This window comes from Moschus berezovskii, chromosome 15, assembly GCF_049115385.1.
Source record: "Moschus berezovskii isolate FMDL1 chromosome 15, NW_MosBer_1.0, whole genome shotgun sequence".
NCBI classification, from domain to species: domain Eukaryota; kingdom Metazoa; phylum Chordata; class Mammalia; order Artiodactyla; family Moschidae; genus Moschus; species Moschus berezovskii.
In genome coordinates, this window is record NC_142474.1 from 6,735,245 (window position 1) to 6,761,020 (window position 25,776).

At 52.3% G+C, this 25,776-nt stretch overlaps 1 protein-coding gene across 1 annotated transcript in view; it reads left to right on the forward strand.

Moving 5' to 3' along the window:
* PREX1 (phosphatidylinositol-3,4,5-trisphosphate dependent Rac exchange factor 1) overlaps positions 1-25,776 on the forward strand; it is a 181,275-nt gene that overhangs the window by 95,442 nt on the left and 60,057 nt on the right. Inside the window, exons 6-7 of the mRNA XM_055438670.2 lie at positions 16,805-16,966; positions 25,250-25,383. Of these exons, the coding sequence (XP_055294645.2) occupies positions 16,805-16,966; positions 25,250-25,383 (296 nt within the window). The remainder of the gene's footprint in view (positions 1-16,804; positions 16,967-25,249; positions 25,384-25,776) is intronic.

Genomic DNA, 25,776 nt, shown 5'->3' on the forward strand with positions numbered 1-25,776 from the left:
CCAGGCTGCATCCAAGCCAGGGTCCTGCCACTTTCTTTCCGGTTCAGTTCCGCTTCCCACCTTTCAGCTTTCTTTTCAGCGTGGTAGCAAGTGGCTGTATTTGCTGCAGCCTTGCACCCTATCAAGTTCAAAGACAATGGGGAAGAGAGAGCCTCATTTCCAGCAGTTCTGACAGAAGTCCTGAGAGTCGTTCAGGTTTTAGCCATCTGTGGCCAGGAGAATGCGACATTAGGAATGCCTTGGGCCAGAGTCACGGTGCTTGAATTTGAACCAATTACAATAAATCTTTGCCTGTGCTATTTATCTGCCTCTCATTTGCCTGGACTTGCACACCTGGACTTGGAACCCCTGACCCAATCATGATGGGCTCTGATTGGCTGAGATATGGTCCAGTGACAGTGAGCAGGGCAGTGTCATGTTCTGATTGGCTGAGACCACAGTCAGGTGTCCCACCCCTGAACCATTCACCCTGAGCAAGTGAGCTCTGATTGGCACAGACCTGTGTAATGTGCTCCAACCAGTCCCTGGATCGCACAGGCCTCAAGTCCAGTGATGGAGAGAGAGGGAACCCCTCACCAAAGTCTGGGTTCTTTGTGGGTGAGGGGTTGGGGCGGGGAGATGCTGGGTGGGTGAACCAGAGCCATCCACGCATCAGCTGTCTCCTTCCCTGCCCACCCACATTTGACTGAGTCTTGGTCAGGCAGGCCAGGGGAAGGTGTGCTGCTTGCATGGGGGCCTGAGAAGTCTTGATTATCAGCTTCGGAGTTGGCTTCTGGGCAGATCCCCAGCTGGGTGGATGGGTCTGCCACCATCCACTGCTTTCAGCCCAGGGTTTTCAGCTCTTAGACATGGTGGCTGTTGGCCTGGGCCTGCCCTGGCTCCATCCTGAAGGCCTTGCATCTGACAGCTGTTCTCTGGGGTCCCTGCTGGTGGATTAAGTTGGCTGGTGATGTCTCATTCACACACCTGCTCACTGGGGCCACACGCATCTTTGTTCCATGAGCTGAAAGGGAGAGGGGAGGGGGGAAAGTACTGAGATGGCCAAAAAGTTTGTTCAGGTTTTTCCATGGTATGTATTAGAAAAATCCAAATGAATTTTTGGCCAGCCCGATACTAGGGTATTCTTGAACATACCTTTCTGCTGGAGGCGATGGATGACCCCTGTGCCTCTGAGTTGGACTAGACCCTTTCTGAGGGCTGTCCACGCTGCCTGTGAACACAGACCTTTAACGTGTATAGCATAGGTGGTGGGACCCAGCTCTCCCTGTGGTTCCTCTTGCCTGCTGCTGTTTGCCTGTCCCAGGTATCTGAAAGAACCGTCTACAGTTGTTGCAGCTGCTTTGATCCCCAAACAGATGTTGGAAATGCCATACGAGGCTCACCTTTTCACCTTGGTGCTGAAGAAGCTCCAGGTGGAACTTGGAAACTGGTAACCCGTAGACTGCAGTGGAATGGCAGATGGGCTTCGTTTGATGTCTTTGGTGTGTTTGCCAAACTTGAATCAGTTGCCGGTGTCCAAGAGTTAGCGTTCTGCAGTGGTTTAGGGCAGGGGCTGGCAAAACTGTGGCCTGTGAGCCAAAATCCAGCTCATGGGCTGTTTTTGTACAATCCGCGGGCTGAGAACGGTGTTTGCATTTTTTTTAAAGGCTGTTAAAAAAGCCCCCAAGACAAACAAAGAAGAATATGTGACAGAGGCCAGATGTGGCCGGCACAGCCTAGAATATTTACAATCTGGCCCTTCATAGGGAGAATTTGCTGACCCCTGGGTGAGAGCCAGGGACTGCAGTCACAGGCTGTCTGTGTTTGAATCCTGGCTCTGCCGTTTACTGGCTGTGTAACCTTGGGGCTCCCCCGTGCCTCAGTTTCCCATCTGAAACACGGTGTTTGTATTAATAGTGTATGGGTAGGGTTGACATCGTGATCAAACATTTATTTACTTAATTCTTAACTCAGTGAGGTAGGCACTGGGATCAGCCTCATCTCTGAGATGAGGCCCAGAGGCAGAGAAAGGAAGTGGCCCATTTAAGGCCACACATTAGGTAAGCAGCAGGGGCCATGGTTGGAACCCGGGCAATCTGAGTCTAGAGTTCTGCCCCCTAACTGTCAGGCTCCACGGCCTATTGAGAAGCACTTTGGAGAGTCTAAACTGCCAGAGTGCTGCTGTGTTGGGGGTGCTGACCTTCTCACTTCCCTAGGCGGGGTCTGGGGAAGGTTGGTAGCCTTGTGTTTTGTGGCTCAGTGGCTGGCTGGCCTGCCCCTTCTTTCCTGGATTTCAAATCCTTGAATATATGACCCACTAGAAGCATCATCAGCTATGGCCCCAGACCCCAGCCAAGGTTCCCTCGGTATTAACGTTTTGGTTTTTGGATCTTGGGAAAGTCTAGGATCCCAGTGGCCACTTGGAGAGGCAGTTTCTGTCTTTTAACAAGCCGGGGGGCTGGACTTGTGTCTCCCCGTGGCCTCTAAGTTGGCGATGTGAAGTCCAGGTGTGTCTGGGACCTGCTCAGCCCCAGGGGCTGCAGTCTGGTCTGGCGGAGATGCTGGGCTCTGGTTTCCCTGAGCAGAGAGAGAGAGAGAGACAGAACCCACTGGCAACTGATGCAGGATTAACTGCCCACAGGAAACAGTGAGGAAGCAGGGCTGTGGGTTTCCCTCCAGACCAAAAGGCTGTTTACACTCCCTGTTTCCTCCATCTCCAACTGTGTTTATCCGGGGCTCAGAGAGCTCTGGGGGCCAGCCAGCAGGGCCCGAGATTCCTGTGGGGCCATGCCATGCTTCCCACCCGGCACAATTGCTCAGAGTGTCCTGGCCTTTGGCACCCGCAGCTGGAATGTTTGCATCAGAAAACAGCTGGGGTGGAGGGGAACTCTTCGTACCCCTCCTGAGTTCCTCCGTCCTGTCACATTTTCCAGCGGATTTCCAAAGATGATCCCACGAGCGTGGGGCAGCTGAGCCCCAACCCGCTGTCCTGCCCCCACCCCCTCCGACTCTGATGCCCTCGCAGCTGTCCCCGTGGCCTTCTGTCTGAGCCCCCTTGTTTGAGCTGGACTTTAAATTGAGGAGGCTAACAGGGTTGAGGAGCCTGGGTGGGAAGGGGGAAGAAGCAAGAATGAAAGCCTCTTTTGGGAACTGCCCCAAAAAGCTGAACTTGAATGTTGCCTAAGAATAGCCGGAACATTCTATTTCAGCCTGCAGCCCAGGCCCGGGATAGACAGTTGGCATTTTCAGGCTTTGTTGAGTTTTCCATCAACGTTTCCAGGAAAATGATTCAGGCTTGCGGTGATGCCCCCGGGGCTCAGATGGCAGGTGCCCGAGGGGAGACCCTCTGACACTGACCCTTGTGGCTGTCGCTGGATGACGTGTGTGTCTTCCATTGCTCGCTGCACACCAGCTCCTGCCACAGCTCAGGACCGCAGTCACGAGCATGACAGACCCAGGGCCTGCCGCTCGGAGCTCGCAGTCTGGGACTGGACCCACGTCCGTAGTGGAAGCGGGGTTGAGGCCAGCAGAGGGCAAAGTGAGGGCGCCTGTGTGTGCCACGGGGCCAGCTGCCCCTCCAGTCCCCTCTTCGCTTTGTCTCCTGCCTCTCTGACCCCTCCCTCTCAGTCTCCTTTGCTTCTAGGCCTCCAAGCGCAGGTGGGCGCGCAGCCTCCGTCCACGGGTTTCTCCGACTACACTAGTGTCTGCAGGAGCCGCGACCGTTCTGTGCCCCTCCTTTTTAAAGTAGATTCAACAGTTGTGCAACCATCACCAGCACAGTAATTTTAGAACATTTTCATCACTCCCGAGAGAAACTCTGGATCCACGAGCAGCCAACTTCCCTTTCCCTTCTGCCCCCACAGCCCCCCAGCAAGCACTCATTTACTTTCTGCTCCGGCGATTTTGCCTACTCTGGACATTTCATGTGAGTGTAGTCATATAATATGTAGTTTCTCTCGTGTCTGGCTCCTTTCACTTAGCAGAGTGTTTTCAAGGGTCATCCACATCGTCGTGTCCATCACATCTTTATTCCTTTTTGTGACGGAACGACATTCCCTTGTGTGGGGATACGGCGCTCTGTGTATCCGCTCATCAGTTGACGGGCGCTTGCATCGTCTCCACTTTCGGGCTTTTGTGAATAATGCTGCTGTGAACATCCATGTAGAAATTTCGAGGTGGACATTCCCATGGCTTTAGACCCCGGCTCTGTCCAGTGATGTCCAGCCTTCTCCTCTCGCCTAAACTGTGGGCTTGTTCGTCTCGCCACTGGCTTCTCCACCTGCGTGTCTCACAGGCACCTTCTGCCTACCACGTCTAAAACCAAAGGCTGTACTCTCCCCTTCCTCCAGACCTGTCTCCCTTCCTGCCTACCCCCTTGTCCTCACCTCCCTCAGTGGTCTGATCAGACTTCTGGGGCCCAAACAGGGAGCCATCTTCGGGGACCACTGCTGCAGGGCTGTTGTGTCAGGGATGCTGTTCAGAGTCTCTGCTCAAGGTAGAGCCTTGGGGCCCTGCACAGACTCTGGTGTCTTCCGCACCTCCCACGCCCTGTTGGCTGGTGATGGAGCTGTCACCCACACACATCCTGAGGGCCTCTCCATTCGGTTGTCATCTCTGTATGCTTGGCCGTCAGGGGTGGGGTGGCCCTGGGGATGGTCTGTGGTCCATCTCTAAGGCGGTGTCGGCCTCAGTTCTTGGTACCGGGGGATGATCGGGGAGGGGTGTGTTTCTCAGAGCGTGGGCCATGTACACTTGCAGCTCGCCAAAGTGTTTTAGGTGGCACAGGAGGAAACCTTCTGTTGGGGTGGGTGGTGGGGGAGGGGAGAAGACAACACCAAACACAGTGAATCACGGTGAAGATGGAACTTTCTTAGCAAATCCCTCCTGTCTTCCGTTTACCTCCAGGAAGCCACAGTTGGTGCTGCAGTGTCTCTGGTTTTTGGAGTTGTTCATTCATTTCGGTTCAGTCAGTTCAGTCGCTCAGTCGTGTCTGACTCTCTGCGACCCCATGGACCGCAGCACGCCAGGCTTCCCTGTCCATCACCAACTGCAGGAGTTCACTCAAACTCATGTCCATTGAGTCGGTGATCCCATCCAACCATCTCATCCTCTGTCATCCCCTTCTCCTCCTGCCTTCCAATCTTTCCGAGCATCAGGGTCTTTTCCAGTGAGTCAGTTCTTTTCATCAGGTGGCCAAAGTACTGGAGTTTCAGCTTTGGCATCAGTCCTTCCAGTGAACATTCAGGACTGATTTCCTTTAGGATGGACTGGTTGGATCTCCTTGCAGTCCACGGAGACTCCCAAGAGTCTTCTCTAGCACCACAGTTCAAAAGTATCAATTCTTCAGCACTCAGCTTTCTTTATAGTCCAACTCTCACGTCCATACATGATGTGATATTCATTCATTTACCAACCATTTATTGAGCAACTGTTACGAGTCAGGCATTATACAAGTGCTGGAGACAGAGTGAACAAAAGCTGCCCAGATCCTTTCCTCTGTGTTCTGACATTCTGCGGGGTGGGGTGAGGGGGTGGAGTGGGAGGGGAAGAGACAGACAACAAACGGATGGACGATCAGGGCATGTATATGCGCGTTTAGATGGAATGATTGCAGTGGGGATTTGTGAGGTCCAGGAGCGAGAGGGAGAAAGTGGCGTTTGTGCAAAGACCTCAAGGAGGTGAGGGAGGGGCGATCAGGCACCTGGGGGAAGAGCCTTTCAGAGAGAGGAGCCAGTGCGAAGGCCCTGAGGCAGGAGTGCATCTGAGGAACAGCTCGGAGGCCTGTGTGAGCAGAGGGGAGGACTTGAGGGGCAGAGTGGGGGAGTGAGGTTAGAGAGGTGATGGGCCCAGCTTCTGCGGGGCCTTGTGGGGTCTTGTCTGCTCTGAGTGAGGTGGGCAGCATGGGACGGTTTTGAGCAGAGGAGAGACAGGATCTTGGTTCTCATGGGATCCCTCAGGCTGCGTACGGAGAGTGGATGATGGGGTGGTGAAGGTGGAGGTGGGGGGGCAGTGCACTGATGTGAGTGGTCCTGGACCAGGGCACTGGCAGGGGAGATGGGTGCATGTAATCACAGCCGCCTTTTCACATCACTTGCCCATTTTCTGTTGGAGAGTTCCCTTTTGTATCGCTTTGCCAGAGTTCTCTCTCTCCATTCTGGCTACCTCGGGTCATCTCTGTGGAATTCTTCTCTGACCCTGAGGTTATGAAATGACTTCCTCATCTGCTGGGGTTCTCGCGTTGTCACCGTCTTGCCAAGGAGACACAGGAAGTCCCAGGTCTCTTTGCTGTGGCCCCCGCTGCCCCAGCTCCCCAAACCGCAGTGCCCACCCTGCATCTTGCCTCATGGGCTGAGCACTGACACCTTGCCCACAGATGCTTCAGCACCTCCGGCTGCACCAGCTCTTTCTGGGGTGCTGAACAACAATAGCCTGGGGCCACTCGACTCCCTCTGGGTGGGACACCTCTCTTACCCGCTCCTTTCAAAGCCAAGCTGATTCTTGATCTTGCTAGGACCCTCCCAGCTCACTCTTCCTGGGAGTGCTGCCCACGTCCTGCTTCCTGCCACTCTCTGCATGGTGTTTAAGGGTCTGAGTTTGGGGACTTCCCTGGTGGTTCAGTGGTTAAGAATCCGCCTTCCGATGCAGGGGTCACAGGTTCGATCCCTGGTTTGGGAACTAAGATTCCATACACCGTGGGCAACTAAGCCTGGGTGCCTCAACTAGAGAGCCTGCGTGCTGCAGACTACAGAGCCTACACGCTCTGGAGCCCGTGTGCAACTTAGACTAGAAGCAGCCAAAATAGATAAATATGAAAAAAAAAGAATTTGAGTTTGGAAATCCAGCTCCACCTCTTCTTAGCTGTGTGACTGAGGGTGAGTTGCTGAAACTCTCTGTGCCCCCATTACCCGATCTGTAAAATGGGCATGGTCCCATCTAAGGGGGTGGCCACCACTGAGGTCAGCCAAGTTTTGTTGTCTGGTGGAAACGCAGACCCATGGTGACCGGAACTTCTGCTTTGCTGAGAGAGCCTGGCAATAGCATTTGGCCTGCCGGGGCAGGATGGTGACCTGGGCTCTGCTACAGTCCTACTCTACGCAGCCAGGAGACCAAGGCTCAGAAAGCGGAGGCAACTTGCCCAAGGTCACATAGTGTTGTCCTGGTCAAACAGCCAAAACAGGAACTCCTAGACCTAAGCCCTTTTCCTGCTGTTGTCTCCGCTGTCTCCTCAAGTGGAAGGAAGGAGTTTAAAAGACCCACGTGCATTATTTCTTTTCTCCCATTAATGCCTTATCCAAGGAGGCGACAGTTTACAAACTATGCAGCAGGGGCTGGAACTGTTAACATTGGAAACACATTGGCATGAAATGCATTTCATATAGTTGCCGCACATGGAGCTTTTGTTGTTTTGTGCCAGACAGCTTTTTTGGTTCTGGGTTTTTTTGGACTTCCACATGTTTTTTTGTTTCTTGTTTTCTTTTTCTTGCAAGGGGTGGTGGGTCTTGTCACTGCCCCTTCATTTGCATCCTGCTGTCGCCCTAGATCGGAGAAGGCAATGGCAAGCCACTCCAGTACTCTTGCCTAGAAAATCCCATGGATGGAGGAGCCTGGTAGGCTGCAGTCCGTGGGGTCGCTAAAGGTCAGACACGACTGAGAGACTTCACTTTCACCTTTCACTTTCACACATTGGAGAAGGAAATGGCAACCCACTCCAGTGTTCTTGCCTGGAGAATCCCAGGGATGGGGGAGCCTGGTGGGCTTCCGTCTATGGGGTCACACAGAGTCGGACACGACTGAAGTGACTTAGCAGCAGCAGTCGCCCTAGATAGGGCATGCGAGGACCCAGAACTGAAATACAGGAAAAGTCTTAATAAAAGAGATCAGAGCTTGGCTTGCTGAGCTTTTGATGGGGGTGTCTCAGGTGGAGGTCTGTGGACAGAGCCACAGTTGCATGCAAGATCCACCCTTCCTGGAGCCGGCTGAAGTATCCACAGAAAGTGGGGGTGCTCCATGGGATCCAGCCCCACTGGTAACTGTCCCAGCCTCCGGGGTGCCGCCTTCTCTCTGTAGAGGAGACAGCAGGCCTCTCACCTCTCGTGTCTCCTCTGGAGCCTCCTTCAAGCACCCGGCACTGTGAGTAGCGGATATTGCCCCTTCTTCCAGTGACAGATCCAGCTGTTTTCACAGCGTGATTTTATCGATCTGTCTTCTCATGGCTGTATCCAGGGCTCCAGTGATGGTCAGGCTCTTCCCGTCTCCTGGCTCGGTTTTCCTCTGTGTCCTCCTTGTTCCTGGGAGGTTCCCTTCTCGTGGTGGCTGCACTGGCCTCCAGCAGCCTCAGACCTGCATCTGATTAGCGTGGCCACGAGGGAGAAGAGAGAGTGTCTTTCCCTCCTGTGTCGTGTGAAGTTCCAGACCCAGGGCTCTTTGGGTCCGCACAGGTGCCCCAGGGATCAAACTCGCGGCCTCAGCAGTGAAAGTGGGGAGTCCTAACCAGGGAATCCCCCGCTTTCCCATGCTCTCCTTGAGCTGGGAGCTGCGGCTGGGAGATGGAAGGTTCTCGAACATGCCCTGGGAGCGGGCCTGGAGCGGCCTCGCTTGGACTCCGTGACGAGGGAGAGGATGGGAAGACGGGGGCCCGTCTCCTCCCTGCCCCCGCGTCACCCCTTTCTTCTTCCACCTCTGGGCCCCGTGTTCTGAACCTTGAGCCAGACTGAGCCAGACTGAGCCGGACTGAGCCAGACTGAGCCGGACTGAGCCGGACTGAGCCAGAAAGGAGAAGTTGGCTGCAGTCTCGTTTCCTTGATGCCCCGGTTTGGCCTGGAGTTGGAGGCCCTGTGCCCACACCTCTGGGGACATGACGTGGCCACCCAGAGTGGACGCCAGCAGGCGTCCTTTTGGTAAATGTGACGGGAGGGGAGGTGGTGACGGGGCCCCTGGAGGAAGTGGCAACTCCTCTGTTCTGACATCCTCTCTTCCAGGAAGCCCTCACCTCAGGCCCCGCTTCTGAAACCACACGGGGCTGGCTGGACCGATGCTGGGGAGAGGTCACCCGGCCTGGGCCTGGAGGGGCTTCTGCTGCTGCTTTGCTGGGTGCCTGTGGCACACCCCCTCCCTTCTCTGCCCTCAGTTTTTCTAAGGAGTCCCCAGGGCCTGACTCTGCTCAGACATTGCGTGTTTGTTCTAAGAGCCTGCTTTGGGAAGTGTTCGGCTCCGACTGGCACTGTTTCTGGAGCGGCCCTGCATGGGGCTGGTTGTCCCCCAGGCCCTGCCTTCTGGCTCTGGAGTGGCCCTGCATGGGGCTGGTTGTCCCCCAGGCCCTGCCTTCTGGCTCTGGAGTGGCCCTGCATGGGGCTGGTTGTCCCCAGGCCCTGCCTTCTGGCTCTGGAGTGGCCCTGCATGGGGCTGGTTGTCCCCCAGGCCCTGCCTTCTGGCTCTGGAGCGGCCCTGCATGGGGCTGGTTGTCCCCCAGGCCCTGCCTTCTGGCTCTGTGACTTTGCACAAGAGGCCTCGCCTCTCTGTCCTCAGTCTCTTTCCCTGTAGCCTGAAGATAAACACGGTGCTGTCTCATAGGCTTGCCTGGCGGCACAGACAGTGAAGACTCTGCCTTCGATGCAGGAGACCTGGGTTCCATCCCTGGGTCGGGAAGATCCTCTGAGGAAGAGAATGGGAACCCACTCCAGTATTCTTGCCTGGAGAATTCCATGGACAGAGGAGACTGGCAGGCTACCGTCTATGGGGTCACGAAAGAGTCGGATGCGACTGAGTGACTAACACACCTGATGGGGATGATTTGAGGATGAAATGACTTAAGAAATTGAAGTTTAGAACAGTGCTTGGCATACTCAGTAAATTCTCAAATGCTAGCTATTATGATTGGCTACTATGACTACAACTTTAACTGTACTATTACTACATAGGAATAATAATAAATGTAAGAGCTATTATTAGTATGGAAATAACCATGATAAATATCATGTCCTTACTGACCACCAACACTTTTACATTCATCATTCCGTTTGATCCTGGCCACAGCCTTCGGATATGATTGTGATCCCATTTTATAGATATGCACACTCAGCCTACTTGGACCCTCTGAGGTCTTACAGGTGCAGAGGGTTTCTTCTTGGTTATGTAGTTCTCCCAAGATGCTTGTGTGTGTGTGTGTGCGTGCTAAGTCCCTTCAGTCATGTCTGACTCTGTGCGACCCCATGGACCGTAGCTTGCCAGGGTCCTCTGTCCATGGGATTCTCCAGGCACGACTACTGGAGTGGGTTACCATGCCCTCCTCCAGGGAATCTTCCCAACCCAGGGACCGAACCTGTGTCTCTTACATCTCCTGCACTAGCAGGTGGGTTCTTTACCACTAACGCTGCCTGGGAGACCCTCTCCGCCCACCGCCTCCCCGCGGCAAGATGTTTAACAAACAGCTTTTGAATTCCTTCCAGAAATACTCTTCTCTGGGCCAAGCAAGCCCTGTATGTTCATGAAGCTGTTCCACCTTGGATGTGGATGTCAGGGTTTTCAACACTGTAGTCTGTCTATTTTGAACTTGACTCTGTGGTACCTTCCTGAGACAGTGCATTAAGTTCTGAATTGGGCTGGAGCCTCCTAACCTCCCTCCTTTTGCATGTAAGACCTTTGTTAGTGCAGCTCAAGCTTCCATTAATTTTCAAGATACCCATACTTTATGCTTGTCTGGGATTGACTGGGACATCTTTGGAATTCTTGATCCTTGCAGTCTCTCTGGGATTATGAAGCAGTAGGGACTCTTTCAAATATAAGGGATGGAAAAACTAGCTCAAGCAGGCTTAATTAAAAAAAAAAAAAATGGACTCCACACTTTCACTGCCAGGGTTGGATTTGATCTCTGGTCTGGGACCTGAGATCCTGCAAGCTGCATGATGCGGCCAAAAAAACAAAAAAGAGCTCACGTAGCTGAAACATATGTGGATACACGGTTTGAGGTTTGGCCGGGCCCAGTTGTCATTAGGGAATTACCAAACTCTTTCCCAGTGCTGTTGCACCGTTTGATAGCTCTTCTTGCCTTGTGTGAGGACTCTGATTTCTCTCCATCCTCACCAACATTAGTTATTGTCTGTTTGATTATAGCCGTTCTAGCGGGTGTGATGGAGAAGGCAATGGCAAGCCACTGCAGTACCCTTGCCTAGAAAATCCCATAGGTGGAGGAGCCTGGTAGGCTGCAGTCCATGGGATCGCTATGAGTCGGACATGACTGAGCGACTTCACTTTCACTTTCACACATTGGAGAAGGAAATGGCAATCCACTCCAGTGTTCTTGCCTGGAGCATCCCAGGGACGGGGGAGCCTGGTTGGCTGCCGTCTGTGGGGTCGCACAGAGTCGGACACGACTGAAGCGACTTAGCAGCAGCAGCAGCAGCAGCAGGGGGTGTGAAGTGTTATCTCATTGTGGTTTTGTTTCGGATTTCTGTAATGACTAGTGAGACTGAGCATCTTTTCATGAGTTTATTGGCCATTGGTGTATTGTCTTTGAGAAATGTCTATTTAAACCTTTTGCTTTTTTAAAAAAAGAATTGGGCTGTCTTTTTATTAAGTTGTAAGAGTCTTTTGTATATACTGGAAACAAGTCCCTTGTTAGATATATATTAATAATTTACACATTCTGTAGATTGTTTTTTCTCTTTCTTTATAGTCTTTGAAGCACAATGTTTTTAACTTTGCTGAAGTCCAGTTAATCTAATTTCTTTTAGTTGCCTATAGATCTGGTGTCATATCTAATAATGCTTTGCCTACCCCAAGGTCACAAAGATTTATACCTATGTTTTCTTCTAACAGTTTTATAGTTTCAGCTCTTACTTTTAGGTCTGTGATCCACTTTGGGTTAATTTTTGTATACAGTGTGAGAAGGAGTCCAGCTTTTTTTTTTTTTGTATGTGGATACCCAGTTTTCCCACTAGTGTTTGTTGAAAAGACTATTCTTTTCCCATTTAATTGTCTTAACACTTTGTTAAAAATTTACTGACCATAAATGTAAGGATTTATTTCTGGACTGTCAATTCTTTTCCATTCATCTATATACCTGGCTGTATGCCAGTGCAGTACCACTTCTTAACAGTTTGGAGATAGAGTATAAGTAAAGGGCAAGGCATGTGCAAAGGCCCAGGGGCAGGAACAGGCCGTGAGTTTGTAGCTGGGCAGAGTGGAGCCCACACTCCCTTGTGAGCAAAGAAAACAAACCTAACACTTTTCCTTCAATTTTGGTCCAGCGAGGAGCCTGGTCAGAAGGCCCTTCTGAGTTTCAGTTCTCTATGCTCAGCACTGATCCCAGGCAGGACAGACAGACAGAAAAGGGACTAACCTTTCTCTCATTTTTACTAGCTACTGGGTGTTGGCACGGAGAAGGCAATGGCAAGCCACTCCAGTACTCTTGCCTAGAAAATCCCATGGATGGAGGAGCCTGGTAGGCTGCAGTCCGTGGGGTCGCTAAGGGTCAGACACGACTGAGCGACTTTACTTTCACTTTTCACTTTCACACATTGGAGAAGGAAATGGCAACCCACTCCAGTGTTCTTGCCTGGAGAATCCCAGGGAAGGGGGAGCCTGGTGGGCTTCCGTCTATGGGGTCACACAGAGTCGGACACGACTGAAGTGACTTAGCAGCAGCAGCAGCAGGGTGTTGGCAGCCCCTCAGGGAACCCGTCAGAGGAGGACCCCTGGGTTTCCTGTTCATGTCTTGAGCATCTCTCCCCTGGACCAGTAGCCATTAGCCAGTCTTCTGGCTTTTATGTTCATTTTATGTTCTTGCCAGTGCATCTTCCACTTGGCAGTCAGAGGGATTCTGTAAGGGCTAAATAAATGGGATGTTGTTAGGCCTTGGCTCGTACCCACCCCCCTCCGCCCATTGCTTCTCTGAGGCCCTTGGGATGAACCTGAAGAGCACACCCCAGCCTTCCCCAATCTGTGTTCAGCTCACGCCTCCAACCTCATCACACGTCGTTTTCTTCCTCTCTCTGCTGCGGCCTCCCTGGCCTCCTTGCTGTTTCTTGCTGCCTCAGGACCTTGCTGGTGCTCCTCTCTTGCCTGGAGTGTCATTCCCACACGTTCTTGCGTGGCCCATGCCCTCACTTCGTTCAGGTCTCCATATGGAGGCCCAGCTCCTCAGAGACAGGCCATTGCACCTTCCTTACTCCCTGTCACTTATCCATCATACAACTTACATATTTATTAGGGAGCAAAGTATCCCTATTTAACTCTCAGAAAGGTTATAAAGCAGTATAGCGGTTCAGAGCACTGACCCCAGAGCCAGACTGGTTAGGCCCCAGTCTGCTCCGCGACCTCAGGCAGATGACTTGGCCTCTCTGGGCTTTAGTCCTCACACGTGTCAAATGAGGGTGAAAGCAGAGCCATCTCCCGGGGCTGGTGTGGGTGCTCCGGGAGCCTGCCGGGGCCTACGCCCTCCCCGCGTGTTCGCTCTCTTTGCTGTCAGCGGTTCACGCTCAGCTTGTGCACTGCCCTCCCCTGACCGTGAGCTCCCGGGGGCGTCCTGGGCTCAGTCTCTCTGTTGAGTTCGGGAACCCACGGAAATACGGCCCCTGTGCAGGCTTGGCCAAAATGTTTGTTCGGGTTTCCCTGCACGCTGTTCAAACCCGAACCAACATTTTGGCCAACCCAGTGCAAAGCGCTCGATACTCAGTGACCGGCCTGCCTTGGCCTCACTTCCTCCTTGAAGCCTTTCCGGCCCACACTGTCCTTCCCCTTCTCTGATTTATCACGGGCCCTTTCACCACTTGGGGCTGTTGTCTGGGCCCTTTCTCCCCTCCCACTCCCCTCCCCGTCTTCCCTGGAGCACCTTTCCCAGCTCACTTGCCTCCAGAGAGAGGGCCCATCTCCCCCTTTTGCTTCCCCGTTGGCCCGTCCCTGGCCCAAGGCAGGCGCTCAGAAAACCCCCACGGTCTGAGGTTACAGAACATCTGGACCTCGGCAGCATCGGGATCTGCTCCTGTCAGGGCAGAGGAGAGATAAGCATAGCTACAGGAGGGTCGTATTTGGAGCTGGTGCTCTGCAGGGTGTGCTCCGAACGCACCCGACACCTGGCCGGCCCATTGCTGCTTGCAGGCTCAGCTCACGTGCCCTGTCCTGCAGCGGCAGGCCTGATCCCGGCCAGTGGAGACTCGGTGCTCACTGAGGCTGTCCTTTCCCAGCCGGGTGGCCTTTCCCGCAGTGTCTGATTTACCCCTCACCATGGGCTTCCCTGGTGGCTCTGCGGGTCAAGAATCTGCCTGCGATGCAGGAGACCTGGGTTCAAACCCTGGGTCGGGAAGATCCCCTGGAGAAGGGAAAGGCTAGCCACTCCAGTCTTCTGGCCTGGAGAATCTATACAGTCCATGGATTCGCAAAGAGTCAGACACAACTGAGCGACTTCACTCACTCACTCACTCATGACAGACTCAATGGACATGAGTGTGAGCAAACTCCAGGAGATGGTGAAGGACAGGGAGCCTGGCGTGCTGCCGTCCACAGGGTCGCGAAGAGTCGGGTACGGCTGAGCGACTGAACGACAATAACATCAAATGACTATGAGCAGAACCAGACGGCCAGGTTCACATCCGGGTTCCTCCTCCTACTTCTCAGAGGCCCTGGTCCGTCCCGCTGAGCCTCCACCTCCTCATCTGTTAAATGGGATAATAACAGAACCTACCTCCCAGGCACAGGGTCGAGGCTCAGCAGGCATTGACTGCTGCCTGCAGTCCTTGTCACCATCTTCCTTCTCATCACTGGTTTTCTTTTTTAAAAATTTATTTATTTAGCTGTGTCGGGCCTTGGTTGTGGCACGTGGTATCTTTGATCTTTGTTGCGGCAGATGAGATCTTTAGTTCGCAGCTTGCGAACTCTTAGTTGAGGCATGTAGGATCTAGTTCCCTGACCAGGGCCCAAACCTGGGCCCCCAGCATTGGGAGCACGGAGTCTTAACCCCTGGACCACAGGGAAGTGCCATCACTGGTTTTCAGATGATAAACCTGCAGCTCAGGGTGGAGGGCATCTGGGCCAAGGTCACCCAGCTGCCCAGGGGTGGGAACAGCCCTGGAACCCACGTGTGGCTGTGCTTGGAACCAGGTGGCCAGAGCGTCATATCTGTGATTTTCGGGAGAGTAGAGAGATCAAGGCACTGGCACCCCACTCCAGTACTCTTGCCTAGAAAATCCCATGGACGGAGGAGCCTGGTAGGCTGCAGTCCATGGGGTCTCTAGAGTCGGACACGACTGAGCGATTTCACTTTCACACCTTGGAGAAGGAAATGGCAACCCACTCCAGTGTTCTCGCCCGGAGAATCCCAGGGACGGGGGAGCCTGGTGGGCTGCTGTCTATGGGGTCACACAGAGTCGGACACGACTGAGGTGACTTAGCAGCAGCAGCAGCAGAGAGATGAAGAGATACTGGAACATTCGGGCACGCTGAGGCCAGCTGATTAGAGAAGATTATCTGTGCCCAGTCCTGTGGTGCGGCTTGAAAACTCTGATGTCTCTAGGCCTGGCTAGTCTCTGCATCTCAGTTCCTTATCACACTTCCTGTGGGGCTGAAACACTTGGATTAAGACCCGCCTGTCCTCTGGAATGTCCCAGCCTGTGCTGTGGTAAGATGGGAGGCTCCTGACTGGCCTCTTTACATCTTTTCTCTATGTCCCTGTGAAGGCCAGCAGTTCTGTTGTTTTTCTTTAAGATTTCTTTCTTTCTTTCTTTTTTTTTGGCGTGCACCATTTTTAAACCCTTTATTGAATTTGTTACAGTATTCTGTTTTTTATGTTCTGGTTTGGCCAGGAGGCATGTGGAATCTTAGCTCCCTGACCAGGGATCGAACCCGTACCTGGAGAGTTCGATATCCTGGAGGGCTCAACTGCTGGACCGCCAGGGAAGTCCCCGAGGTGTTCTTTATACCCATTTTACAGATGAGAAAGCTGGGGCCCGGGGAGGGGCAGTGTCTGTGACCTCCTCTGTGGTCTGCCAGACCTGCCTCGGACTCGCTCTCTTTCTCCTCTCTCTCGTTTTCTCTCCTCCAGCCATACTGCCTCCGGGATGTTTCCCTTTCACGCCCTACATGCTCCCACTCTGCCCCTTTGCACTTGCTGTTCCTGCTGCCAGGCATGCTCTTCCCCCAGATTTTTGCAGGAGTCCCTCCGTGGCTTTGTCCACACTCCCTGTTCAGATGTCAGCCCCCTCGGAGGGACCTTCCCTGCCCTCCATTTTTGAAAGAACACCACCTTGCCCAAGACCTTGTAGCCCCTTGTTCTGATGTGTCTTTATAATATTTGTCTAATCTTGTGTTGTATACTTCATTTTTTTTTAAGCCCATCTTCTTTATTAGAATGTAATATCCACTAGGGGCTTCCCAGGTGACTCAGTGGGTAAAGAATCCTCCTGCAGTGCAGGAGATGTAGGAGACATGGGTTTGATCCCTGGGTCGGGAAGATCCCCAGAGGAGGGCGTGACAACCCATTCCAGTATTCTTGCCTGGAGAATCCCATGGACAGAGGAGCCTGGTAGGTTGCAGTCCATAGGGTCGCAAAGAGTCCGACATGACTGAAGTGACTGCGTATGCACGCATGCAATATCCACCAGATGAAGAATTTTTCTAGTTTATTAACAAATGTGTCTCCCAGAATGCTGCCTGTTTTGGAGGAGCTGCTCAGGGGACGTTTGTGAACGCATGAATGAATGAATGGGGTTCCCCAGTTCCAGGTCCCAGTTCGTCCAGAGCAGAGCTGGGACTTGGCTCAGACCTGGGTGATCTGGAGGCCATTTGGTGCCCTCTGGGTTGATGTCGCTCATCCCTGCCCTCTTCTCTAACCTAGGAACTGGCCAAGAGGACCCCCGGCAAGCACCCTGACCACCCCGCCGTCCAGAGCGCCCTGCAGGCCATGAAGACTGTCTGCTCCAACATCAATGAAACCAAGCGGCAGATGGAGAAGCTCGAGGCTCTGGAGCAGCTGCAGTCACACATTGAAGGCTGGGAGGTGTGTCTGGGGCAGAAGAAGCCTTCTGGGCTGGAGACAGACCCGGGCTGGGGGAGTGCACAGCTGTGGGTTCACACTGCTGTCTGGGCACCAGCTTTAGCCTGCGGCATGTTTTGTTTGGCCTGCATGTTGCTTGCAAAAAAAGTTTAATTATTTTTCAGGGAGGTCCACATAAAAGTATAGATTTCAAGTTTCTCTTAAAAAATTGGTAACCCCGGGCCCCCATTTTGCGTGGCATCAGCCATTGGAGCCTCTAGTTTTTCTCCCTGCCCCACCCCCAATCACTCTCCTTCACATGTTTCCTGACCTGCATGCTGTCCTTTGAGCTTTCGATGCTAAGGTCAAGGGTAGTGTTTAAGGGTTCACTCCAGGACAGAATTCTGGCTTTAACACTCCTTTACGGTGGCTTTAGGCTAATGTCCTAACTTCTCTGAACCATGCTTTGTTTATCTATGCCTGTATATTGTATGTACTCAATGAATGGTAGGTATGGCTGTTACTGGGCTTCCCTGGTGTCTCAGTGGTAAAGAATCTGCCAGCAATGCAGAAGATGCAGGAGACACAAGTTCAGTCTCTGGGTGGGGACGATGCCCTGGAGGAGGGCATGGCAACCCATTCCAGTATTCTTGCCTTGAGAGTCCCGTGGGCAGAGGAGCCCAGTGGGCTGCGGTCCAGGGGGTTGCCAAGAGTCAGACGTGATGGAAAGCGACTTAGCAGAAGCACGTGGATGTTACTATGGTCATGATTCTTAGGGGGTGGGATTCTTGATCTCTTCTGTTGTGGCTTCCTTAAGTTATTAGAGCTTTCCTGAAAATCTGTAGAAGGAAATGGGAAAATCTGAATAAACAAAAATGTTAACATCTGAGTAAGTACAGCTGGAATGGGAGATTGAGACTAAAGGGGAAAGACTCTTGGACATAGATTTTTCTCTGAATCATCGGCCTTAGACCATTTGGATTTTCTGGCACTTGCTTCGTTTGGGATTTCCACTTCATCTCCCTGTGTTGTGTGTGTGTGTGTGTGTTCTGTCGCTTAGTCGTATCTGACTCTTTGTGACCCCATGGACTGTAGCCTGCCAGGTTCCTCTGTCCATAAAATTTTTCAGTCAAGTATATTGGCGTGGGTTGCCATTACCTCCTCCAGGGAACCTTCCCAACCCAGGATCTGAACCCACACCTCTTGTGTTTCCTGCATTAGCAGGCAGATTCTTTACCACTTGGGCCTCCTGGAATACTCTCCCTGTGTTGGGGAGTCCTAAATGAGACTGTATCACGGAGAGGCCTAGGGTGTGGCTACAGAGGGTGTGGCTACAGAGGGTGGGGCTACAGCCTGTGTTCAGGACGGAGGTGGGTGGCTGTGCATTAGTGTTTATCATGTGCCCACTCTTTCCTGTCCAGCTGAAGCTGGAGAACAAACAATTGCATCTCAGACTCCCTGAGATGGGATGGGGTTGGCCAAGATCAGATCCAGCTGCGTGAGATTTGGAAGGCAGGGTTGGGACGGAGGTCACCCTTCTGCTCCTGGAGCAAAGCACAGTGGTGGTTGTGTTGGCTCTCTGTGATCGCATTTGCAGAGGGCCCAGCTTCCAGCTTCTGGGTGTCAAGGGGAAGGGCTCTGTTGTGCTGTTGGTGGTGTGTATCTGGCAGGACAGGGTGGCTTTGTAGCTGATAGTTAAGGCTACATCACCTGAGGCCTGGCAGCAGCAGCTTGGGCAGCATTTCCTGAGAGTACCAGCTTGGCTTTCCCATTGGCTCGACAGTAAAGAATCCACCTGCAATGTAGGAGACGCGGGTTTGATCTCTGGGTTGGAACGATCCCCTGGAGGAGGGCATGGCAACCCACTCCAGTGTTCTTAACTAGAGACTCCCATGGTCAGATAAGCCTGGCAGGCTATACAGTCTATGGGGTTGCGAAGAGTCAGACACGAAGCGACTGAGCACACACACGCCAGCTTGGGCAGGTGGGGGTCTGACTGTCCCTTTCCCTAGTTAGGGCAGGGGCAGTGGCTCCCCTGGAGGGCCAGTTCTGCAGTGTTCTTGGTTTTCTGGCAGCTGTGGTTCTAGGCTGCTCTAGCCCCTCCAAGAATTGAGTAAGGCCCTCATTTTTCTCTGCTTAAAATGCTTAGCTTGGTTTCTGTTCCTGCGACTGAAAATTGTGTCAGTTAGGGTGTTTCCTCTAAGGAATCTCGTTTCACCTTCATGATGCCAGAGCTCTGATTTGGTTCCTTGTGACCCTGCGTGGTTCCATGATGGCGCAGTTCCAGGTATCATCTGACACAAATCAGGAGGAAATGGGGCCCAGTTCTCCCTAGTGGAGGAAAACCTTTCCCAGAAGCCCCAGAAGGAGTTCCTTTTCCATCTCACTGGCCAGAAATCAGTCACTTGGCTACTTTCACCAAATATGCTAACCTCAAGTGTATATACAGTGGACATGTTTAAGTATCTGTCTGTTCGGGCTTTGAGTTTCCTGGCAGCCAAGGTAAAAAGAGCAGGACACATCAGTTACTTAGCATTCATTTGTCAAAAAAGGAAGAAGCTGGACAGTTCTTCTGGGAGACAGAATTCTCAACATCCAGCTAGAAAGAAAATTTCTCATGTGGCCCCTGTGAGGAGAGCATTAAGCAAGCAGTTTGACAGCCAGACCAGAAGTGATTTCCAGATGCCTTCTGGTAAATGCCCAGGGAAATAGGAACTAAGGGTCTTTGAGGCTCTTTTGACCCTGAAAAATCTGCAGTTTGAGAATGGCCCTTATTTTGACCAGTGTTGCTGAGTACAGCAGGAAATAAAGTGACCCAGAGTAAGAGTTGCTGGCAATTATTGAGCATATGTTGCACATTATTCCAACGCTGGAAGAGAGGGCTGTTGTTCTCCCCATTTCACAGAGCAGAAAACTGAGGTGCAGGCTCTTGACTTTGGGTCCAGTCTTTTAACTTATGGATGATCCTGCGTTAGGCAAGTCTGTCTTATTCTCCTGGCCTCATTTCCCCCTACTTGTCTAATTTCGGGCTTCCCTTGTGGTTCAGTCGATAAAGAATCTGCCCTCGATGCAGGAGACCCAGGTTCGATCCCTGGGTCAGAAAGATTCCTTTCTGAGAAGGAAATGGGAATCCGCTCCAGTATTCTTGCCTAGAGAATTTCATGGACAGAGGAGCCTGGTGGACTGTAGTCCATGGGGTCACAAAGAGTCAGACACGACTGAGTGACCACACTTTCACTTTTACTTGTCTAATTTCAGAAACAGTATCTCTAAAGTAGTCTCCTGGTGTCATTTTGTCAATAAAGTGAAGCACAGAACACAGATGATTTCAGGAAAATGTGACATAGTTTTCTGTATAGTAGAAAGGTTTTCAAGTTTGATCCTCAGGGTGGACTTGGGAAAAGGATGTTCCAGCTAGAACAAATAATGTTTAACTGTGAAGCTGCTTGCAATAACTTCATGCCATCAGCAGTTAGCACCTCAGGGGACAGGATGACTTAGGGCGGCGTTCACAGTGAACAAAAGTGGTTGCAGGTCCTGATTTTTGATTCTCTTCTTGATACTTTCTAGTCTGTTTGACCTCTTGCCAATCTGATTAGATAGCTGTCGTCTCTCTCTCGGAATATGGCTGGCAAGGGACTTGTTTCCGGAGGAGGTTGATCTTGTCTTGGCCACTCTCTTGCTGTGTGCTCAGGCTTGCATCATTAGTTTGATCTCTGATGTGTGGGTTTCTTTTTGGCCTGATCCTCTATAAGCCAATTGTCCTTTTTAGTTGTGGGACTGGTTTAGTTAAAATCAGATAAGGTAATCCATAAATCCATTTTATTGAGCACCAGGAAGTGGGAGTATGTCACACCAGTGTGGAAGTAAGCATCTGGGCCCGCTCCCTCTGCTTGGAAGGGTGCCTTTGCCTCAGTTTCCTTATCTGATAAGTTTGGATAGTGGCAGGAGGCCACGTGGGTTGCTTGAGGATTCGGGGATTCGATGAATGCAAAGTGCTCAGAACAGGGTATTTTTTTTTTATTGGTTCAGAGTAAATACTCCATAAATGTCAGGAAGAGCCATGGCTGCAAAGCAGGATTTCTTGTTTGATTCTTTTTAGATGAGAAAGCATCATGCAACTTTGGCAGGGCTCGTACCAGTGTGGGCTGACCCTCCTGCAAAGGGATGCTCCACAGACTTCCGTGAGAAGCTCACAGTCGTAAAAAGACATTCACGGTCTTAATAAGAAAAAGAGAGAACACGCCACTCTTGCTGGCTCTGGGAGCCCTGGCTTAAGAGACTGTCCACTGCTCACTCCCCCAAAGAGGGACAGCAGGAAAGAAGCGCGAGGAAAACATAAAGTCATTAAAAAGAGGGACCATAAATAGAAGTCCTTGTATGTTCTTCCCACCCTCTCTGGGATGCCTTGTGCTCTTGCCCTTCTGAAGACCCCTGCTGTAGGCCGACAAATGCATCAAAAATGCTTCAGGTCCCCATCTAGGAGGAGCACAGGTAACAGAGGGGAGTGGGTAGGACGGTAGGGCCACCTGTCTGGGTTCGGGTCCCAGCTCACCCACCGACTAGCTGTATCATCATCATGAAAGTCGCTCAGTCGTGCCCGACTCTTTGCGACCCCATGGACTGTACAGTCCATTGAATTCTCCAGGCCACAATACTGGAGTGGGTAGCCTTTCCCTTCTCCAGGGGATCTTCCCAACCCAGGGATCGAACCCAGGTCTCCCACAATGTGGGCAGATTCTTTACCAGCTGAGCCACCAGGGAAACCCAAGAATGCTGGAGTGGGTAGCCTATCCCTTCTCCAGGGGATCTTCCTGACCCAGGAATCGAACCAGGGTCTCCTGCCTTGCAGGCGGATTTTTTACCAACTGAGCCACCAGGGACGCCCGGACTAGCTGTGTGACCTTGAGCAGTTCCCTTCACTGTTCTGTGCCTTTGTCTCCTAAAGTGAAACTCTGGTTCTGTAAAATGAGAGTTGTAAGGATTAATGGAGTTCTGTGAGATACTTAGAACCGGAGCTGATGGGTGGTACGCCGTGCACCTGTGTCAGCTTTCACCCTCTTCTCTGTGCATCACTTCTCATCTGCTCTGTCTGAAGGAGGCCTGCAGCCCTGACTGGCGGACACCGTGGTATTCAGCCTCTTTGTGTGTATCTGGTCCTTAGCCCCACCCCTGACCTGGGTTCAAGGATTCCAGAGAGACTGTCAGCTGGGCTTCTTTCTCAGCAGGGCTGGGGTGGAAGGGGCCTCCCTCTGCAGCGTCCTGGGCACTTCAGATGCAGTTTTCTGGGTGGCCCTTGGCCGAGGCCAGGGAGGCAACTTGCCAGGCTGGGTGTGCTTCTTTTCTGCGGTCCCCTGGCCTTGCTGTAGGTCTGCATGGCCTCTGGGCTCTTGGTCCCTACAGCCGGGCCCAGTGGTAGGTTCCTATACAAGCAGCCTTCCACCCTGAAGGGCGGTGGGCTTGACAGCATTTCGGTTCCCTTCGTTTTTGTGTCAGCTGGTGCTCTGTATCTTACAAATCTGGGTATTCCCTTTACTCTGAGTATAGGTTTTCTAAAATACTATACATTGGAATACTTCCCTGGTGGTTCAGAGGGTTAAGAATCTGCCTGCAATGTAGGAGACCTGGGTTCAATTCCTGGTTTGGGAAGGTCCCCTGGAGAAGGGCATGGCCACCCACTCCAGTATTCTTGCCTGGAGAATCCCATGGACAAAGGAGCCTGTCAAGCTACAGTCCATGGGGATGCAAAGAGTCGGACATGACTGAGCAACTAAGCACAGCACATGCAAGCAGCCCAAATCCCCTTTGGAGCCTGAAAGGACTGGTAGGCGGGCATGAGTGAGGCGGGCGGAGGAGACAGAGGCACGGGGTCACGTTGCCGTTTGCTCTGAGCTGCCCTGTGGGCCACAGATGGCGTCTCATCAATGGGGAGGCGCGCTCTCCCTGTTTGCACGGATACTGGGGCTCCAGGGGCCACTTTTGCACCCATACCCTGGAAGCCCCAGGCACATTACCTTGCTGGGTCGCTGTGCTGTGGGCATCACACATCTGCCAGTGGCACACAAGCGTCCAGGCGGTGATTTAACAGGTATGTGCTTGTGTCCTGGGCTGCACAGCCCTTGACTGCAAAGAAGTTGGTTTCCCAAGACCCAGAGGGGGCTCTCTGGCACCACTGGGTGAATGGATTTGTTGCTTCCAGCTAGCCCATGGGCACCAAGCAAACCAACTCTGACAGCAGCAGAGGGAACTGCGGTGGGCAGTTAGCAGTCTCATTTCTGAGTTGGCAAAACCAGTTCCCCTTGCTAGGTCTCAGAAATAATTGCGATAGCAGGCCTCTCTGGGGTATGAACTTGTCGCTCCTGGGTGCTGAGTGTCTGGGGAAGGAGATTCTGTGAAGAATCCCTGCTCTTTCCTCCCTTAGTTTGTTTCCAGGCAGAGACAGCATCTTGTCTCTTGGTTTCTTAGTACTCTGTAATCTGAAGGTTTGTAATGAATTTACCCTAAAATACACACTTTCGTGTCATATTCCCTGGGCCTCAGTGTCAGAGGCCCCACCTGTGGATGGGGCCTCCATCCTTATCTTCAAGTATTTGAAGTACATCAAGCACTTAAAGTTGGAGGCTCTATGAAAGAGAGACGTTAATGGTTTAAGTGAGATAAAAGCTTAAGTGAGATAAAAATCTTGGGATTTCCCTGGCAGCCCAGTGGTTCGAGCTCTGCACTTCCACTGCAGGGGGCACAGGTTCAGTCCCTGGTCAGGGAACTGAAATCCGGCATGCCGTGCAATGCAGCCAAAATAAAAACAGCAACAAGAACAAACAACCCAGTGGTTTATTTCTCAGTAGAGATGCAGGCTGGAGGTGGGGCTGCCCTGTCCCATTCAGGCTCTGGTCCCTTCCAGTGCTGTCCTCTGCCGTCTGCTACAGCGGGTCCCGCCACTGTGGCCACCTTCCAGCCTAGGCAAGAGGAGATAAGGGAGGAACGGGAGGGAGCCATTTTTTTCTCAAGAAAAGGATGTAGAAGCGGGGCGCGCTGGCCAGAATATTGTCACAGGACCACGCCTGGCACAAGGGGTGCTGAGATGTGGAGTCTGTGGTTGGGCAGCCACATGCCAGCTGAAACTGCCTTTCTAGGACGGAAGAGGAGCATGGGTCTGAGACCCCCTCCCCAGGGGCCCATGCCCTCCAAGGGCTCTTTCCCGTTTGCTCTCTCTTATCACTGTAAGATCTCTCTGCCCCGGGCCCTGGTCCCCTCCGAGCTCCAGATGGACCTGTGTGGTCCCTGGCTCCGAGGACTCCTTCCAGCAGGGACCTCGCCCCATCCGTATCCTCAGCCTCTTTATCTTTGCCATCCTCCCAGGCCTCCCCAGTGCCTTTCCTGACCACACTGCTTGAGCCCCACGAAGGTTCAAGGCACCCCACACACACCCAGCATCTTGGTTATTTAGCACAGATGGCCAGGTAGAATTCAGGAACGCTACCCATCTCTTCTCACATCCCCAGCTAGAGGGGGTGCTCTCAGAATCCTTCCCCTGGTGGTGTTCATGTGGGGTTGGTCACTTGTTCTGCCAGCATTTGTTGAGCACCTCCTGTGTGCCAGAGTGTGTGGGAGGTGCTACAGGTACAGTGGCAAATGGTTGATAGTTGCTTGATAATGCTTCCTGTCCTTAGGAAAGGGGCATTCTTTATGTGGATATAATGAATTCTGCCAGTATTTAAAAAATACTTACGTATTTACTTGGCTGTTCTCGGTCCTGGGGCACTCAGGAGCTTTAGGTGTGGTATGTGAACTCTTAGTTGTGGCATGTAGGATCTAGTTCCCCGACCAGGGTACGAACCTGGACCCCTTGCCTGGGGAGCTTGGTGTCTTAGCCACTGGACCACCAGAGAAGTCCCAGAGGTGGCATTCTCATGGCAGAAATAAAGTAACAAGTCAAGACACAAATAAATACGAGGGGAGGGGACTGGCAAAAAAAAACAACAACCAAACACAACAGAACCTACAACCAAACACAGCCTGGGCCATGTGGGCTGAGCGAGTCCTTCCACCTCAGCGGTCCTAGGTCCCCTCTGAGCAGCGGTCATCTCTGTATGCTCCTGCCAGCATTATTCTGGCACATGCCCGAGAGGGAAGCCGTCGATCGGGTGGTTCTGGGTTTCTGTCTGCTCCCCTCCAGTGGTGCATTGAGATTTGGGGTGTGAGGGAGGCAGGGGCAGGTCTGTCTCTGGGAACAAAGAGGGGTGTTCCCAAGGGCTCTCCTGGATTCACCAGCTCATGCACTGCACCCCCGCCCCGTTGCTCTCCTAGGGCTCCAACCTCACGGACATCTGCACCCAGCTCCTCCTGCAAGGGACTTTGTTAAAAATCTCTGCGGGCAACATCCAGGAGAGAGCTTTCTTCCTCTTTGACAACCTGCTTGTCTATTGCAAGCGGAAATCCAGGTGAGTGGCTGGAGGCGGGGCCAGGGCTGCCTGGGTGGGTCAGGTGGCTGGGATCTGGTTGCACTCTTGACAGTTTCTCCTGGGGCCGCAGGGCCTCCCTTTTCTCCTCTGAGTTGAGGGATTTGTTCTCAATCAGCACTCTCTAGGAATATAGTTGATTTGAATTTTTCTAGTAGTTGCATTTAGAAAAGCAAAAAGAGGTAGGTGGAATGAATTTAAATAATATATTTTATTTACCCCAGTATATCCCCAAATATTATTATTCTACCTAATCAGTTTAAAAATTTGATTGAATAGGTATTTTGCATTCTTTTAAAAAACGTACACTAAAGCTTCAAAATCTAGCGTGTCTGTTAGGCTTGCAGCACGTCTCAGTTTGTGCTAGGCACCCTT